An 18,861-nucleotide genomic window follows, 5' to 3' on the forward strand; every position below is an offset into this window, starting at 1 on the left:
CCTGCGAGCACATGGACAACCTCTGCTCAGCTGTGGGACCCCCAGGTGGGATCTGATTTAGCGTTCTTCACTTTCAGAGCAGACCATGCAGGCAGGGACCTACAGCATCCCTCTGCCAGTGGGTTACTTGGTGAAAAGACACAGACTGGTGTCTTGGAGCCCCTCTTAGAAGACTGGGATCTGTCAGTGCTTGCAAACAGAGCCTGGCTGATTGCACACATGAGCAATAAGCACAGGGGTGGGTAGCAATGAGCCCCAGCCCCCTCAACATACTCCTGGCTCATGGCAGACACCACCCACCAGCACCAACACCGCTCCCATTGGAGTCACTGGTGGTGGGGAGGAAAGATGAGATCCTTCGGGATCCTCGAAAGGGTGGATCTTTCTCCAGTTCTTTCCCCTCCAAACATCCACACCATTCCAGGACAGCTCAGAGCTGGGCCCAAGCCACAGCATCCAGGGCTGGGATTTGCAAACCCCTCACTTGCAGGGGGTTCCCAGGTGCTCCAGCATGATGCTCCCAGCATTTTGGTGGATGAAATGACCCTGCAACAGCAGTTTGGAGCCCCAGGGAAGTTCATTTTGGAGGAGAGCAGACTCAGCTCCTCCTGTTCCCCCCCAGGCAGGGGCTGCCCCCCAGACTCACCTTGTTTACCACAATGAAGCCTTTGGAGTCGATGTTGATGCCACTCTGCTTGAGAAAGCCCGTCGCTGGGACTGCGCCTGCAGGAGAAGGCAAGGGCTGCCGGTGCCATAACCAGGCATCCCCACAGCCCCTGGGGGGCTGATCCCGAGGCCAGCAGATCTGCCCCCTGCCCGGACAACCTGTCTGCACCAAGGGAAAGGCAGCAGGCTGCTTTGGGGGCGGGGGGCAGAGCCACGCATCTTACAGAGCCCCCACTACTCCCACTACATCACCCTCTGCACCCCCGAGGTCCCTACTGCTCTCCAAACCATCAGTGCACCACTGCCCACCATCTTTTTCTAATGCTTGAAGATGATTTTCAATCCACTTCTCTTTTATAGATATTTTGAAAAAAATATATTTAAAAGCGAGCCCTTGGGTTTCCAGACAGGGCTCCTCCACCTCCTGTACAATCTGTACCTTTTCTTCAGCTTTCATTTTCTTTTTTTGATCTTTTTTTTCCTCAAATCAGAGTAGCCAATAAAACAACAAAAGCAGAATTAAACAAATTCTGTGATTCTTCCAGTCCGCAACACTTTGAAACGTTACAGAGCAAGAAAGGGATTTTTATTTCCCCCAGATATAAAGGAAAAAAATACCCTCTTCTACGGTAGTGACAGCAATAAAAAAAAAAAAAAAAAAAGAAGAAAAAAATTCAGTTTGGGGAGGCTTTAAAAAAACAACTTAAGAGGATGAAATTGGTTTGAATAGGGTTTTTTTCTGGAAAAAACAAAACCATTACTATTTTCCAAATATATCTTCAGTTGCATTTTGGGGTGGAGGCTCTAAAAAGGCCCTTTTCAGCTTTTCTACACAGACTCATGTGTGGCAGCTGAGCAGAGCTGGCACATCCCCACCAGCACCCCCAGCTACCTGGCCCTGGGGGCCCATCACTGCCACATCCCCTCCAGCTTCTCCTCCACTGAGCAAAGCACCACCAGCCCGCCGGGCTCTGCACCCGCAGCAACAGCCCCTTACCAACACCAACGACACACACATCGGCACGCAGGACCTTCCCGCTCTTCAGCACAACCTCCTTCAGCTGCATTAGACACAGTGGGACATCACAGTTATTTCAGGGACAACCCCCCGCCTCCCCATAGCAGCAGCAAGCCAAGCTGGCAGCTCACTTCATTTTTGACATGCAAGTTGACCATAATTCATTATAACAGCAGCAGGAAGAGGGTGGGAGCAATGAAACCACCCCGCACACCGCGCTGGAGCATGTTTGCTCCTGGGGACTAAATCCAGGAATATGAATTTCAGAGGGTAGGAAAGAGTAGAGGGCAAAACCCCAGTGGCAAAGGGAACGGCAGCCCTGGGGGGATGCTGTGGTGGTGCCCCCGGGGAGCCCCTGCCCACACCCTACCTTGCCCTCCTGCTCCCGCAGCTCCGACACCTCTGTCTGCATGTAGAACTTCACCCTGTTGCTCTCAAACATCTGGAGGGGGGACATGGGACAGAGCAGGGGACATCAGGATCCTGAACCACGCCCGCCCTTGGTGTCCCTCTGCCCCCCGCACTGCCCTGCCCACCCTCCGGGCTCGCCTCGCCCCGTGCTGCAAAGGGGGTCAGCACCACCTCCGACCCCAACACGTGTCCAGAAGAAGGTGCTCTACAGCATGTGGACCACGAGAGGGAAGACGCAGCCCGTTCTTTCTTTCTAGAGACTGCTACCATCACAGCTTAATCAATAAACATCAAATAACAAATTAATTAGTGCAATAAGTGAAACAAGCAGAACCCGCTGTCACCAAAACCACCCCCCGGATGGGAAAGCGAGGTCACCTTCATGACAGCACGGCCAACCCTCTCCCCAAGGAACTTCTTGAAGGGGACTTCCTCCAGCTCCACCAGGGACACGGAGTGGGCCCTCTCCGCGAGGTAGGCGGCCACCTCCATCCCTGGGAAACAGAAGCAGGTCCGAGCGGCCGTGGGAAGCCCCCGGCGCTGGCCACAGCGGAGGAGCAGCCTTGTTCGCTCCTGGCTGGGGAGGTTGGAGCTGCTCTACTGGGAGCTCTGGGATGCCATCAGACCTGGTGGCCACAAGGGCACAGGCCATTTCAGGTGAGATTTATGATTTATGGCGATTTGTTCTTAGATGCAGGTTTCAAAGACTGAAGGGAGGAACTGGCCATGGTGAAGTCCCAAAGTGCCCTGGGAAGCTGCAGCACTTGGAGCAATGGACCTCAGATGAGGGAAACCTTCCTCTTACGGCTGGGACTGTCTCAGCAGAGGTAATGAGCTGTGGGCTGAAAACAGCCCTTGTGACGAGCTGTTTTCTCCGATCCGAATGGGAGAATTTTGGTGCTGGTAATTGCATGGGAACCTTTACCAAGACATTTCCTATCTATGGGGTTTTGTTTTGGAAATGGATCTTTCTTATGACCTGCAGGTTACAGTTGGGTCGTCGCCCCCATGCTTTGCTGTAGGTGGGATTGATTGGACCATTAAAACAGGAATTTTTTTTTAAAAGAAGAAAAACACACACCGAACATTTTATAATAAATTCCCTTACTAATACCCGTTTATGCTTAAGGCTTGCAGAACCCACAATTTTGTTAGAACCGTAGCAAGCAAAAAGAAGAACCAGCAAAGAAACTATAATATTTTTCCTGTGTATTTAAAAAAATTCACCACCCTGCTAAAAAGCAAAAGAGAAATAAACTCACAGGCTTTCACCTGCCAACAAGACTCTCCCAGCTGAAGCCAAATCTGGACACACCAGATCTGAAAGCACCCAAGCACCAGCACTGGAGTTGCCCAGTATACTTTTCAGACTGGGACAGCACTATCTGCGTCCATGCAAGCTGAACAGCCCAGTCTCTTCAGTAAAATCAATTTCTTCAGCAAGGAGATGTCCTTACCACCCACCTGGAGCTGGAGGTTGGACTACCCCAAGGTCCAGTTTAGGGGGTGGGGGGGGTTACCTCTAACTGGGCAGTGACAAACTGGGTGAGGGACTGGGACCATCTGCAGGAAGATGTGGACAGCTGAGGCGCAGGCAGCCACAGAGCGAGCGCTCACCCAGGAAGGATGCACCCACGATAACCACATTCTTGCTCGTGGCCAGCTTCACGACACGGTTGGCATCTTCGGGCGTCCGGATGTTGAAAACATTTTCCACCTCCTTGCCTTTGCAGCTGAGAGCTTTGGGCCTGAAAAACGCACATTGAGGGCGATACAGGTGTTTTTCTTGACCCTGTGGTGGCAAACAGGACTGCAGACGCTCTTTCCAGGCCTCCAGCAGCATCTCAGCCTTTCCTTTTTTCACCTTTCTCTGGGCTGGAGACATAACAAATGCTGGTGGGCAGGGGCTGCTCAGCGGCTGCTGCCAACCCCGTCCCTGGACCAGTGTACCCATGGGGCTGGGGTGAGCTCCCCTCTGGGGCAGTGCAGCACAGCACAGCACAGATCCTGCTTTGCAAGCTTGTGATTTAACTGTTGTCACGTCGTAAAATTTTCAGAAGTTTAATGGGATACAGAAAACTCACTCTGCCCTCCAGCAGACACTTTGGAGCCAGATGCTGAAAGTTTCATAAGCCTTTGCAGATGCAGGTTCCACTATCTGTTTCCAGGGGCACACTGCTGATGTTGTAGCAGTTTAATCGTGTCCTTCCCATGTGCCTACTGGAGCCTATATATTTTTCAAATATCTGGCCCCCGCATACCTGACTCACATCTGGAAGTGGGACAGACGATCTAAAAAATTTAGGTATCTTAAAAACATTTATGTGGGGTATCTGGAGCTTGTGCATAAGGATTTCGAAATTATTCCCAAAGGCATAATACTCTCTTGAACGTAATTAGGTGGCGGGTGCAGATGGTGTTTTGGCTGCAGCGCTGCACACCCCAGCACCAGCCATTGGCACTCGGTGGGGCTGTTGGTGTTACTGGTGGCACACAGGGTGACAACGGGAGTCCCTACTCAGGCTGTTCAGCAGCATCCCTTCCCCAGATGATAAATTTAGCGGGGGCTGCATTTCTCCTACATCATTTTGTGCCTTTGTGTTAGGAGCACAAGGAAAGGGAGCCAGGATGCCTTATTTTCATTTTAAAGTGCCAATTTTGACAAATCCCCTATTGAAAACAAACCGACCTGCTCCTTCCAGGGCACTAGGGACGATGCGGTCCCAGGTGATGCTCTGGGTCCCAGCAGCAGCTGTGCGGAGCACGACAAGCACATCGCTACTGCTTTTCCCTACGGCTGGACCAGGTTCCAGTCTTGAAAACTTTCCTCCTGGGGGCAAGCCTCACAAAGGGGCCTGTTAGGCTGGGGCAACAGCAACACCTAATTAAAACTGCAACAGAGAAGCACTAAGCTTTCATTGTTGAGAAAAATCTTAAAGATTGGCAGGAAATGAAAAATGGAAATTCAGATGGATGAATGATCTGATTGTCAGGGTTGATATTATTGAGGGGTGAAAAGAAGAGCAACGTGGTAAAAATGACCTCTAAAGAAAAATTCAGGATACTTCCACCTTGGAGGCTTTTGCTAAAGAAAATACGTTCAAGGTCCTGGGCATTAATTTTAATATTTTAAGGTGATTAACTCAGGGGGAATTTCCTGAGTCTCTCCCATATTCTCTCGAGCCAGCCCCCAGGGAACAGCACAGTGTTAGGGTGCTGCTGGCAAACTCCTCCACGTTTTCAAATCTCAGTTTTGTACCAGTTTCTTTAAGAGCAAACACCCAGACCCCGACTGCTTCAGGGGGTACTTTTTGTTAATACCCTTTTGACCTTGACACTGACCATGAAACACCCCAGTAGCAAATCCCACAGCTGTCCTGACAGCCCCCATGTCTGGGTGACCCTTGGGTGACACAGGCTTTTCAGCTTTGGCTGAGCAGACACACCCAGCACAGATTTATAGAGATATACATGATAGAGATATATGCACAGACGTATCCAATAGGTGTTCCTTGCCTTTTCTGCAAACACTCTTGCAAACAAATTCAGTGTCCAAATTCAACTGCCATATTTGACCCTTTATCCCCAGGCACAAGCTCCTCACATTCTCAGATAAAACAGTTTCTCTCGAAATGTTTGTTCATAACTTACGTGTTTCCAGTCGCTATCAGCAGCTTGTTGTATTCCATCTTAAATCCATCCTTAAACACGGCTGTCTTGTTCTTGATATCCACGGCCGCAACCTGAAATCATTCCTAAATAATGTTAAGGGATGAAATCCCAGATGTTCTGAGCTCCCAGCCCAATCAACTTGTCTGTCAGGTTTTAGTCTCCTGTGTTCCTGTCCACAGTTTAGCCAACCCAGACTGTAAATATTCCTAGTTACCTTTTCACAAATCCTTGAAGACCTCCCGGTATAAATAAAATAATGGAGAGAAATGTTTAAATAATCGCTGTCTGCACTGCTTGCAGGCTGATTATTCTAGTCAGAGGCCAGTTGGCCACCCCAGATCCATGTGAGGATGCTCACAAATGGCAGGTAAGAAATGACGGTTCCCAATGATGGTTTGTGCAGGGTGTCCTTCCTGCTATGGGAGGAATTGCATTAATTGTGGTTCTGAACAACCACAGGCAACCTGTGCTCTGGGGCATAAAACAGGGGGGCTGGGGAAGAAGCAAGGTTTCTGCAATGGCATGTAGTGAGCCAAGAACAGCTGCCACATCTCCTAAACACAGCCTTTGCACACCAGCACTTGTAGGAGACGGCCTGCAGGTCCACATAGGACCCTCCTTACCTGCATTTCGGTCAGGACTTCAATGTCATAGGTGCGGAAGAACTCCTTGGGGCGCAGGGCAATCTGCTCCGGGTGGGAATCCATCGACTGCGAAAAAAAGCCATTTTTTGTCAACCACTGTGGGTTGAACAGGCGGGTGGAGAAATGCCCGTTACCCACACAAGTCAGCAGTAGTCTGAAGTCAGTCCTTATGGCATAGGTTAAGAGAGAGGCTCTGCAGGGGCTGGAATCAAAGCCTGTTCAAGTAAAGGCCATCACCAGATGTTGGACTGGGCTCTGTTGCTTCTCTGCTCGGCGTGGGGGTGGCACTCACCGGCTAAGGCAGGACCACGGCAAGTGCTCCCGAGTGTCTGCAAAGCAGCTCCTACGGCAGCCCCTCACAACACCAAGTTCATAGGAGCAAAGGAAAAGCCCTATTATTTGGAGAACAACCAGTTGCCAGGGGAAGTGGAAGCTAAGTTAACGCAGCAAAGGCAACGCTTTCAGAAGCACCCAAGGCACGCAGCACAAGTTCCCTCAAAAGCTGAAGCAGGGGCATGTGGCCCATATCTGCTCATCTTTTGCTGCAAGATAAAGGTTCTTGCTCTTCCCAGCCTTCTCTGGTCACTCGGGTGAGACCTACATCATCTTTACAGGCAGGGTTGAGCTCATGTTTGAGCCCAAGTTCATCTGTCCTAACCCTGTGGACAGAAGCTCAGACGTAGGGTGAGGACAAGCTGAGCACCAAGTGACCTGTGAGCAGGTTGTTCCACGCTCCAGTGCACCCCTCCCCGCCTGCAGCACGGCGGGGACAGGCAAGGCCACGGACATGCCACGGTCAAGCCCTGCAGCATGTCCCCCAGCGCTGAGCAGCAGCATCCTTCACCTGTGCCGCAGAGGCATGGCGTCTGGGCTTGACCCAAGAGGGACAGGGGATGCAGGAATCAGGGGCTGCACCATCTGCCCCCGGGGATGGATGTGCAAGGTCCTTCTCCCTGGAAACGTCTGTCTGCGTCCGGGATGAGCCCTGCAGGACACTCCCTTACCGTGACTTCAGATAACACCGTGCTCAGAACAGACCCTTATCTTAGGGCTTGAGGCAGGTGCAGGGTCATACAGGTTTTACTGCAAATTCTTTAAACACCCAATGTTTACAGAGAGGAATGTCTGACCCCTTGGGAGTGGCAGCTCCCACCTCAGCGTGCAGGGAGAGCAGCACAGAGCAGCGCACAACCACCATGGGTTTTGCTGCTGCTCAGTGCTCTGGAGACCATAGCAGGGACGTTGAAGCACACCAGGGAGCAGGTCATGGTCCAAAGGGGACAACGAGGAACAGCCCGGCGGGACCTCGGGACGTACTGATAACCAGTGTTCAGCAAGGCAGAGGGAGGGCAATGCTGCAGTATCAGGAGTCAAGAAGTCTGCTGCTTACAGCTTTACACACTCCTGCTCTAATGACTCTTTCCAGGGCTAGTCCCACTCACAATAGGATTAAGAAAAATCCCGTTTTTTCCAGGCCTGTTCCCAAAAATTCTGCCCTCTCTTCCACAGGCTTTGTGCACCAAAAGCAGCTACAGCCAGAGGTGTTTAGTGGAGAGTTTAACAAACCATGCACAACATGTCTGGCGTGTGAGATGCTCTTGCTATTTAACAGAGAGTAGAAAAGGCACTTTAAGACTCACAGAGTGGGGATAAGTGTTTTGGAGAGCTGCCTGCCTGGGACAGTGACTGCGAGCTTCTCTGAGCTCCCCAGCACAGCCTCTGTGACTCTGGGATGCAGGTTTCAGGCAGCTGCTCCTCACCCCAAACAGGTCTGGTCCAAGCACAGAAATGGTTCGAATGCTGTCAAAAAGCCACGTGCATATTTGCCTTCCGTGGAAAACCACTTTGTCTTGGGGCTGGAAGCAGAGTCAGATGCTGTGATTGTAGAGTACCAGCCCTCATAGATAAGCATCCCTGACATGAAGGGCAATACATATACCACCTCTTCTTATGTTATCTCCAGGCTTCAAGATCTAATGCTGTTGTCCAACCTGAGTTGCTGTCTGATACCAGGTAAAGCTCAGGAATCAGTAATAAAAAATGTGATTAGAAGATCATCCTGTGTCTACAGATTGGAATGCAAAACGGGATGTGTGCCAGAAAAAGTGATCTTTGCGCTGTGGCCAAGTTACCAAGTTGTGGTGATGAGTGATAATCATACTAATTATGGCATGGAGCAGCACTGGGCAGTAAGAACCATGCACTAATAAACAACTTGGTAGACAATACAATTTTTTGACAATGCCCCATTTCATTGCCCTGAAGATTTTGATCCAGAAACAGAGTAAGAAGATCCCTCCAGGTATGAGCTGGTCAAGACAGCTATTGCTAGACCTCTGAAGAATGCCCTTGGTTCTGTACTGGAGTACTCTTAGTTCAGAGTTTGAACAAATCCTCTTTTGTGTTTCATATTTCAGTCATCAACAGAAAAGAAAATTCAAGGGAAAACAGAGACAGGACAAATAAGGAAGAAGAAACATGCTGCTGCAATGAATAACAGTGGGGAAAGGTCCTAGGTCAGATTTTAAAACTGGGGAGGAATGTGACATACCCAAAGTGATACAAACCTTACTGAGCTTTGGTCTGTCGTAGGGCAAGTGTCTGTCCATCGTGCACATCACAATCCTGTCTGAGAAACCCTCCTGGCGCAAGGTCTCTGCACAGACCAGTCCAGCTGCCCCTAAGGGAGAGGGAAGGCTGTTGGCAGCTGCGCGTACCGGCCACTTAAAGGTCTGAACCTTTTGTTCCTAAACCCCACTGGGGCTGACTCCAGAATCACCATCTCCACTAGCCCTGGCCTTACGTCGTGGCCCTTCACAAGTCAAACAGCTTGCATGGGGAGCCAGCTGGGGTGGATGCACCAGGCAGGAGCAGGGATCCAGTCTGTGGAGCATGACGTTAATCCTCTGTGGGACGTGTCTGTCCCTAAACTCACGCAGACACACAAAAAGCACACCTGAGGAGTGCTGCCAGCACCTACACACCTCTCACAAGCACAGGGGCAGGGGTGGCTGCTCGGACCCTTGCACTCCCCTAGTCGGGGAAGGGTCTTGCAGCTCCCTCCCTGTGCACTCAGCTCCTGGTGAAGTCACAGCCGAACACACAGGGCAGGGAGTACTCCCTGCGGACAGCTGAAGTGTTGGTTGGGTGCTTCGCTTTTGCATGCAATTTCTTTGAGGGTTTTTTGTTTGCTTGTTTATAAACACAGAAAAAAGGCTAAATCAAACAAAAAGCTGCCTTGAGGCGTGCTGTCCCCTTGCAGTCAGGCAGCCTGATGGGCAATGTCCCTTCTGCCCTGGCCAAACTGGTGAGACTCGAGAGCTCAGGTGAGAAGTCCTGAGTCTCCTCTCAACCAAGGAAGCCTCACTCAATGACGAGTGTTGTAAGGGCCACAGTTTCTGTAACACCAGTGAAAGAAGATGGACCTGGACAGAACCATGGTTTGGTCCATCAACAAAATGCTCCTGTTGATGGAGGTGGGGGATGACAGTGGAAGAAGAGACAGGTGGGTGGGCATCCTATGCACGCTGCCTGGAGCCAGGACTGACGCTGCACTGCTGCCAGGATGACCCTCACATCAGCAAGCGGCTGCGGTCGCTTGCCCTCAGCTCTGCTGGGCATGGCTGGATCTTGGTCCTCGATGCAGGGCTGGATGTGTAGTGTCTTCCCAGAACTTCTTCCTCACAACACCAGCTTTGAAATCTCTTTTCCCATCCACCAGAACAGAGTTTGGTCTTTAATAGACCTGTAAATTTAGTGGGTCAAGCCTGAGAAAGTTCATTCAGCAACAGCTAACATGGCCTGTGGAATGGCCTTGCTGAGGATTTTGAAGAGTGTCCAGCCCTGCCACACACCAGGACAGTCCAGCTGACCTTGGGAAAAAGCAATGTCACACCCTGGCTTTCAGTCAACAAACAGCAGGGGCACAAGGAAGGGAAAAATGTTACCCAGCAGCAAGGGAAAAGCCAGCCAGGCTGGTTCTCCCCTCTGCTCAGGCTGTGAGCTGTAACTTAGATGGCAGGAGCAGGAGATTGCAGTGTGCTCCCCATTTCCACAGCTTGGATCTGGTGACCTGGAGGCTGTAATCAGGTAAGAACAACCCATGTGCCAGGAGCAGCCGTCCCCTCCCAGCCTCAGGACCAACACCGGACAGCTTGTGTCCTTCTCCCACCCTCCATTTCACCACAACATGGCCCAGTCCATTCCAGAAACACAAACTCAGCAGATGGAATTCCCTTTCTACAAAAATTGCATTACGCAAATGGAGTTGGGACAAGAGATAAGAAAAGATAGCTTGGTAATTTTGCTATTTCATGCCGGGATTTGATATTTTCTGGGAAGATGGACGAATTTATCTTCAGAAAAGCACCTCGAGGTGGGAGCTTTGGAGCTGCAGGCAGCTACAATGGGATGAGATAGAGATGTGCAGGCTCCAAGAGGAAAACGTGTATCCACATCACAGGAACACCTGAGAGGACTTTACACTTCTCAGTTGTGGAAATCAGGGGTTAATGATATATCTGTGGAGGGTGCAGAGGGAAGAGGGTTCAGGACACCCACTACAAAGGGCTGTGACAGGGAACTACAAAGCTCCACAGACTGGAGGCACAGGGCACCTTTGGACCATTAGTGTGTAGGACAAAAAGGCTCAGGAAGCCCCTCTGGGCTGACCCTTTGGACAGGGAGGCACGCGGGAGGGGTGACAGAAGGTGAATCGCACACAGACTCTCTGCACACCTGCCCAGGAGGGGACACACGCAGCGGTCCCAGCACACACCACCCGGTACCTGCACCGATGATCAGCACGTTGGTACTGCTCAGGTTGTAGTTGCTCAAGGAGATGCACTTTGCCATCATCTTTGTTCTCCTCTGTGTCTGAAGAGCCTATGCCACCAACAAGAAGAAAAGTCAATATCTTTTCTCAGTTTTAACCTGGGTAGCCAGGCAGGAACGGGGACAACTACACTACTGTCATAAAACAGCTTGGATAGAAAGGGAATAACTGTGCCCTTGTACCCAGCGAGGACTCCAAACCCACGTTCATCCAAATATCTTTCCACCATCCAGTGCACTACCCCCTTACAAGATACAAAAGAAAAAAAATCCATCATCTTCTGCAAATTCATCCACACACACAAAGCGGGGGAAAAAAAATTTAAAAAGCAGCCCAGGTGTGTCATTGTGCAATTCTGCAACCAACAGGTGAGAGGAAAATGCAGAAATCCTATCAGGAACTTCATCCTGTGCCTGAGCAGAGATTGTATACCTCTGATATCCAAACCTGATGGACTTGTCCAACCTACCAGAGCACACCCAAGGGGCTATGCCACTATAGCCCTGCTGCACAGACCCCTTGTTGCCAGCTGTTGGGAGTCCAAAATGTGTTTCTGTTAGAGAAAACCCTCCTCATCACATCCCACCTGAATCAGCTGGAGTAGAAGTGCTGCCATTCAGGTGACCTCTCTGGATCTAACCCAAGGGCTACAAAGGTCCAGCTGGTTCTGAGCCGCTGGATTCACACACATGCACATGCAAACATGCATCAGAAGGTGGCTTTTCATGGAAAGAAAGATGGCAGTGGCCTGAACAGGCTTCATCCTGCATCCTGTCTCGGGGGATGAGAGCCCTCCCTGCCCACGCACCAGGTTCCTCTCCAGCAAAAGCTGCTGATGTCTGGGCTCAAGAGGGAGCACAGATGACCTCTGTCATTGCTGTGCCACATTCAGACCCAGCAGACAAGGCCAAAAGGCTGGTGGAAAAGGCCTGTTTCCATGGACCAACTAAATGAAAAGCTGCTATGAGCTTAAGAATACACAAGACAAGTTCAGGACAAACACCCAGTAAGACCTTCTGAATCCATGGACACCCCAGGTCAGGTGTCCAGCAGCTGCAGGGAGGCTGGACGAGCACAGGCAGGATGGGAGGGGGACACAACACCTCTGCCCTGCTCCACTCGTGCTCCCGTACATACTTTGGGCTGCTGCTTGAGACAGGACCAGGCTAGGTGGACCTTTGATTTATCCATGTTGGATGCTCACGCATCCTTCTGTTCAGGCACTGCTTCCCCTGCCAGAGACCCCAAAGAAAAGCATTTCCCCCCACTCCCATGCACACAGAGCAAAAAGCAAAAGCATGGGCCTTGATTTTGGGATTCCAGTGGCCCCTCACCTGCTTGCTTGCTCGGATGTACACCTTCTCCTTCTCGATCTTCACCTGAGGGTGAGAGAACAGCAGCAGTTTGCAGGACAGTTGAGTGCCTCTGGCCATGCAAAGCTCACCCCAACTCGAGGCTGCGTGATGTTTCCTGTCCCATGCCAACTATGCACTGATGTTCAGTGTAAAACCTGATTTCTATCTCAGGCTGATGGCTGGTTTCTCAGTTCCACCCCACTCCTGCTCAGGACACCTCCCAGATCGTGCACCTCCACCCTCAGGTTCCCAGGAGGTGTCTGGTGCCCGTGGCTGGAGGCAAGGGCAGCTGAAGGGAGGAAGGAGAGCTGGGTGAGGTGCTACTCTCCAGTGGTCACCCCAGCATGTGCTTGGAAAAATGTGTGCTCCACACCTTCAAAGAGCATGCTAATCCCAATGCAAACAGCCATTCTGCAGATGACACCAAGCTGAGTGGTGCAGTTGCTACTCTAGAGAGAAGGGATGCCCTCCAGAGGGACCTGGACAAGCTCAAGAAATGGGACCATGTGAACCTCATGAAGTTCAACAAGGCCAAGGGCAGGGTCCTGCACCTAGGTTGGGGCAACCCCCAGCATCAGTACAGGCTGGGGGGTGAAGGGCTTGAGAGCAGCCTTGAGGAGAAGGACTTGGAGGTATTAGTGGATGGAAAGCTGACAGTCCAGAAAGCCAACTGTGTCCTGGGCTGCATCATGAGAAGTGTGGGCAGCAGGTCGAGGGAGGGGATTCTCCCCCTCTGCTCCTCTCTGGTAAGACTCCACCTGCAGTGCTGTGTCCAGCTCTGGGATCCTCAGCACAGGAAGGACACGGACCTGCTGGAGCAGGGCCAGTGGAGGCCACAAAAATGATCAGCGAGGACAGGCTGAGAGTATTGGGGTTGTTCAGCCTGGAGAAGAGAAGGCTCCAGGGAGACCTTATGGCAGCCCTTTAATACTTAAAGGGGGCTTATATGAAAGATGGGGACAGACTTTTTAGTAGGACCTATAGCAACAGGACAAGGGGCAATGGTTTAAAACTAAAAGAGGGTAGATTTAGACTGAACATAAGGAAGAAATGTTTTACAATGAGGGTGGTGAGACAGTGGAACAGGTTGCCCAGAGAAGTTGTGGACGCCCCATTCCTGGAAGCATTTGAGGTCAGGCTGGAAGGGGCTTTGAGCAACGTGATCCAGTGAAAGGTGTCCCTGCCCACAGCAGTAGGGCTAGATTAGGTGATCGTTAATGGTCCCTTCCAACCCAAACCATGCTGATTCTGTGTTTTCCTCTGCTGCTGTAAGAACGAAGGTCTTACCTGGAACCTGGGTAAGCTGTCCAAGCCAGGAAAGTCCTCTATGTCACCTGTGCCAATGTTGAAGCAAGCTCCGTGCCAGGGACAGCGGACTCTTCCTTTGGACAAAACCCCTGCAGGAAACATGGCAGAGCAGAGTTGGTGCTGCCCTGCAGCTGCCTCCCATCCCTGCCTGCAGCCCACTGAGATCGAGCTGCCACGACCTGGCCAGGGCAGGGATGGCAGAGGCCAGGTCTCCCTCCTGCTGGCCCAGTGATGGTAGACTCAGCTTCTTCACAGTGTGAACACCACTGCTGAGTGAGGCTGACCTCCTGAAGGCTGAAGGTTGCTGCCCAGGGCCTCCTGCAGCAGCAGGAGCTGTGCTGCTCCATGCAGAGCAGCTTCAAAGTTCAGACTCTGCGAGCATGTCCCATGACGCTCCTCCTTTACCCAGAGGTGTCACCTCTCCTACAGGACACATGGCAGCTGTTGTGGACCTGGATGGTCAACGGCATCTTGGCTACTTGATGTGGAGTTCTCTTAACTTGCATGTGGGACTGGTCCAGCCATTTGGGATAAAGGGTGAACCCAGTTACCAACTGGGATCCTGCACGAGGGATCCTGCACGAGGGATCCCATCTAAAATGCCCTTGCTGACAGTGACATTTCAGCATCTCTGAACACATCTCCAAAGCTGTCTGCTCTGCCTGGAATATAATCTTGCTCTCCGTCAGGGCCTGGGGCTGCAGTCTCCGAGGTCTTGTAGTCACCACCACAAGCCCCAGTAGCATCCGGACCAAGCAGCCCCTCAAGCAGAACATCACTTATTTAGAGCAAGTGTGTTTCAGAACAGATCCTGACACAGCAAGGAGTCTGCACACCACCAGGAAAGCACGGGGCATGCCCAAAGCCACAAGTCCAGTCCTCACAAGTATTTGCTCAGAGGCTGCTACCTTGGACTTTGGCTTTCCCTGCCTGAAAGAGCTGGCTCACACTGCTGGGGCAGAGCAAACGGCTACAATTTGGCCATCCTGGACTGGTCCTGAGCTTGTGCCTGCATTTACTTCCACAGCAAATCCTGTATTCCCCAGCAAGATCCCTGTGTGAGCAGCCAGTCTCAGGGATGCGCCTGCAGGTCTCTGAAAGTCAGGTGGGCTCCCACCTCCATTGGCCACCAGAGCAGCATGGGGGGCTTGTGCCCTGCTCAGCTGGCTTCTAGCCCCAGGCAAGGGGCTTGAGAGCACGGCTGCCTGCACCCAGCACCGCTGCTGGGCCAGAAATACCCAGAGGGCACTCAGCAGGATGGTGTGCTGTCTTCCCCAGGATCCCACCTCCAGCAAAGAGCACCCTGCCCCCAGTTTGGGTGAGGCACTTCTCCAGCACGCAGGCGGGCCAGCACTGCCTGCTGCCATTACTCAGACTCTGGGGACCTGCCTGAAGCCTGTGCTGAGAAAATGCCAGGACACAACATTTCTTTTTGCTACTGAAAGGATCCCATCAGCTCAAACAGGATTTTGATTTACAGGAAGCTGTGGTTTTGTGGGGTTTTTTAAGACTGAGTGGCCTGAAATGATCATAAGGTGATTTTTTCTTTCCCCTTTAAGACATTCTTTTAACTCCTCAGTGGCTGGGAACTGATAAACAGGACAATATGAAAAGCCCCATAAAACCGGGCTTTGTGTGGGGACAGTGAGCTGCAGCTGTTTCATAACATCCAAGACAGGTTCAGTTCCAGCTGAAGAATGAAGATGAATTTAATGGCCCATGCCATTTTGTTCTTCAAAGTCACCCAAAGCCCCAGCCCTGTGACCAGCAGTGGCAAGCTGGGGTCACCAACAAACAGACCTGTGGCGAAGTGCTTCCAGGAGGTTTGTGCACCCCCAGCTTTCTGCCCGTGCCTTCCTCCAGTGAGGAGACGCCAAGACGATGCTGAGTGTGTGGCACGGCACTGCCCCACGCCCAGCAGCACAGCCACATGAACACCAGGCTGACTTTTGCCAATACTTTGATGCCCTTTGTTAGACTCCTGGGATGTGATGCAGACTGACCTTTGACCAGCGGAGCCCCATAGTGGGGACACTTGTGTCCCACGGCGTGGAATTCGCCGCTTTCCTTGATGAGCAGAGCCTTTCCGCAGCCCAGGTCCACTTCCCGCATCCTGGGGAGGAGGAACATGGAAAAGACATGGCAGAGCATCCGCCTGGCAGCAGACACCACCCCATCACCCTGCACCCCAGCACTGGTTCCACCAGGTTCCCCCCGTCCTTCAACTTGTTCACCACCAGCTGCAGGTGTGGGTCATTCCTGTCACCAAGGCAGCTTTGGAGGTGGCTCTACTGCTCCCAGCCTGGGGCACATCCAAGCTGGGCCACTGAGTGGCAGCTTCTTCCTCCATCACTGTGCCAAGAAGTGGCCTAAAGCACCTCCCCAGCTGCTCAGGAAGCAGCTGGTAGTCTCCACCCAAGTCCGGGGGGGTCAAAATAAAGCTTTTCAGCATATAGTGGGACCAAGAAACCAAACTGGTTTTAGGGTGACATCACCTCCCCTCCTGGCCCCAGCAGCTCAGCAGGTCTCTGCCAAGCTTGTGTTCGCTCACTCAAAGCAAACACATTTCTGAGACTTGAAAACCAGGAGAGGCAATTCTGACCCTTGGCGTACCCTGGCCTTGGGGTCTGCCTCCCTGCGGCTCTGGGGGTTGTGCTCTTGTCCTGGCCACATCCCAGGGTCATCAACGTGGGTCATCTTTTCCTGATAAAACCCTCAGGAGAGCAGACACCTACGTGTGACCTCCTTGCTGTTTCCCTCAGCTGTTTTTGCAGAATAAAGCTCACACAGTGACTTGCCCACCTGCTCCAGCTGCTGGCCCCAGCTCTGCATCACAGAGGGGCTTTGCCTCCCTGCTGCTGCTGGCACTCAGCCCTGTCTTTGCACAAGAGCCAACTTAACCCTCCAGCCATTCACCCGGAGAGGTTCAGGTGCTCTTTGAAAGACCACAGTTGCTTGTGTGGTACCCTGGACAAAAGCACGATTAGCACAGCAGGAATCCTTTACACAAAAAGCTTTGCAATTCTGGGGCTCTCTGGGTCACACCTGCGGCAGTCACCTGGTCCTTGACCAGCTAAGCCAGGCTGAGGCTCCAGCCACCCCTGTCCTAGCCAAAACCATCTCTTTGCTGATCATGTACCTTGTCTGCAAAGACAGAAAAAGCTACTGAGCATCCCCATCTGCTGAATGAGTGATTAATGACGCCATTAGTGCTGGAAAGCAGCATTTTAGAAAATCCTTTCTAACTCCCTTGGCTTGACTGAGAGCTGCTCTGCAGCCCGCCGGCTCAGCAGGGCTGTGCCGAGTGATACACACCTCTGCACCGGCTGCAGCGTGAGTGCAGCATCCCTGAACAGTGGGTGCATTTGCCTACAGCAGCTGGCTGCGCAGGGCCCCCCAGGCTTGGCATGCCTCCTCCCCAGTGCCCAGCGGCACCCATCCAGCAGTGCCTGGAGGTTGCTCTGCTTGCTGGCCGGGCATGGGTTTTGCAATGCAGCTGCAACATCTGCTTTTGTTTGCAAGAGCTTCCAAGCCCTGCAGACCATATACAGAACCGGGCTGCATTTAGGCAGTTGCGTTACACTGGGCAGTTGCACTATCCATTGAAATATGAGACCTTCAGCCATTCATAATTTCCAGGAGGCTGCCCATTGTTCCTCTCGGCAGAGTCTGGAGATTGGGATGCAGGAGGCTCCAGCACCGAGACCCCCACTCCTCCACCCACCCAGATCTTTGCCAGGGGACTTCTGTGGCTTTCCAGCCCCAACATTCTTGAGTGAGAGTGATGTTGCTCTGCACTGAGCAGATGTTTACTCTCTGCTCTCTCACTATGTCTCTACCAGCTCTTCATCCCAACATGTCCTGTCCTCGCCTCCTTTTCTCACCACTCAGGTGCTCCCTTTCCAACCAACAGCCCCGATACAGCCTGTGCAATCCATGGCCCTGTGTGAGGCACTGAACCCTTCCCAATGCAATCATCAGCAGCTGCTTCCCTACAGCAGAGCCTTTCAGCTAACCATGGAGGAAAGCAGAGAGACGAGGAGTGAGCCCTTGTTTGCGGGGGAGCTGGGTGCCAAGTGCAGAGCTGCTGTTCCCTGGAAATTTCCCCTCTTCCAGCTAGAAAGCCCCGCACAACGATGTTTATCTGGAAATCCTGGTTGCTCTCACTGCATGAAGGGAACCATCTCTACAGCAAAGCCTGGCACCTTGCGTTTGGTGAACTGAATACCTCACTGTGCACACAGCAAACCCCATGTGCTCAAGAAAGCTGCTGGTCCATGTGTGATCCCCGAATGTTGTTCATGCATGATAGGTCCCAGGGTCTCAGAACAATGGGACTCGCTTTGCATGCTCATTCCTCTTTGGGTAACATCCCAGCTCTATCCCATCACTTGCACCCTGGCTACAGAGACACATCGCTTTCTGCTTCACAGCCACGGAAATGAGACCACCAGCACCCTTGTAACACCTTCAAACCCACCTTGGACAAGTCTTTGTGCAGGTGCCTGCTCCACCTGCATCAACCGTCCCACCTAGAGTAACAGCAGATTTCCTTGCCACCTTGGGTGAAAACAGCAGCAGAGGCCATCACACCTGCCCTGGGGAGCCATATGATCCCAGTAAATTGACAGCCCCACTCCCGAGCAATGCAGATCTGCTCCCTCCTCATGTAGGACACTTGGCACTTGGAGGTTCTTCTGTCAGCACAAGGGGAATAGAGCAGTACAAGTCCTGCTGCATTCCTCAGCTGTGAGGTGCTTCAGATAAAACCTGCAGTTAAATGACAGCCATAACTCTATCGGAAGATAAGATAAGTGAAAGAGTTTACAACTTACTCAAGGAACTGTGTGATCTGAGAGTCAAAAACAAGACCTGGTGTCTTCAAGGCAGCACCCAGCCACCTGCAAGGCTCCCATCCCACACTCACTCCAGAGCGAGCGAGAGGATGGTTTA

The 18,861-nt window shown here is 52.0% G+C and overlaps 1 protein-coding gene across 1 annotated transcript in view; it reads right to left on the minus strand.

The window, feature by feature from the left end:
* The window catches only part of AIFM3 (AIF family member 3), a 49,603-nt gene that overhangs the window by 10,082 nt on the left and 20,660 nt on the right, over positions 1 to 18,861 (minus strand). Inside the window, exons 4-15 of the mRNA XM_074844270.1 lie at positions 15,912 to 16,021; positions 13,888 to 13,997; positions 12,580 to 12,624; positions 11,199 to 11,295; positions 8,979 to 9,091; positions 6,391 to 6,477; positions 5,747 to 5,838; positions 3,713 to 3,843; positions 2,474 to 2,589; positions 2,055 to 2,126; positions 1,664 to 1,727; positions 647 to 723 (exon numbers count right to left, since the gene is read on the minus strand). Coding sequence (XP_074700371.1) covers positions 647 to 723; positions 1,664 to 1,727; positions 2,055 to 2,126; positions 2,474 to 2,589; positions 3,713 to 3,843; positions 5,747 to 5,838; positions 6,391 to 6,477; positions 8,979 to 9,091; positions 11,199 to 11,295; positions 12,580 to 12,624; positions 13,888 to 13,997; positions 15,912 to 16,021 — 1,114 coding nt within the window. The remainder of the gene's footprint in view (positions 1 to 646; positions 724 to 1,663; positions 1,728 to 2,054; positions 2,127 to 2,473; positions 2,590 to 3,712; positions 3,844 to 5,746; positions 5,839 to 6,390; positions 6,478 to 8,978; positions 9,092 to 11,198; positions 11,296 to 12,579; positions 12,625 to 13,887; positions 13,998 to 15,911; positions 16,022 to 18,861) is intronic.

Source organism: Strix aluco, chromosome 18, assembly GCF_031877795.1.
Source record: "Strix aluco isolate bStrAlu1 chromosome 18, bStrAlu1.hap1, whole genome shotgun sequence".
Taxonomy (NCBI): Eukaryota; Metazoa; Chordata; class Aves; order Strigiformes; family Strigidae; genus Strix; species Strix aluco.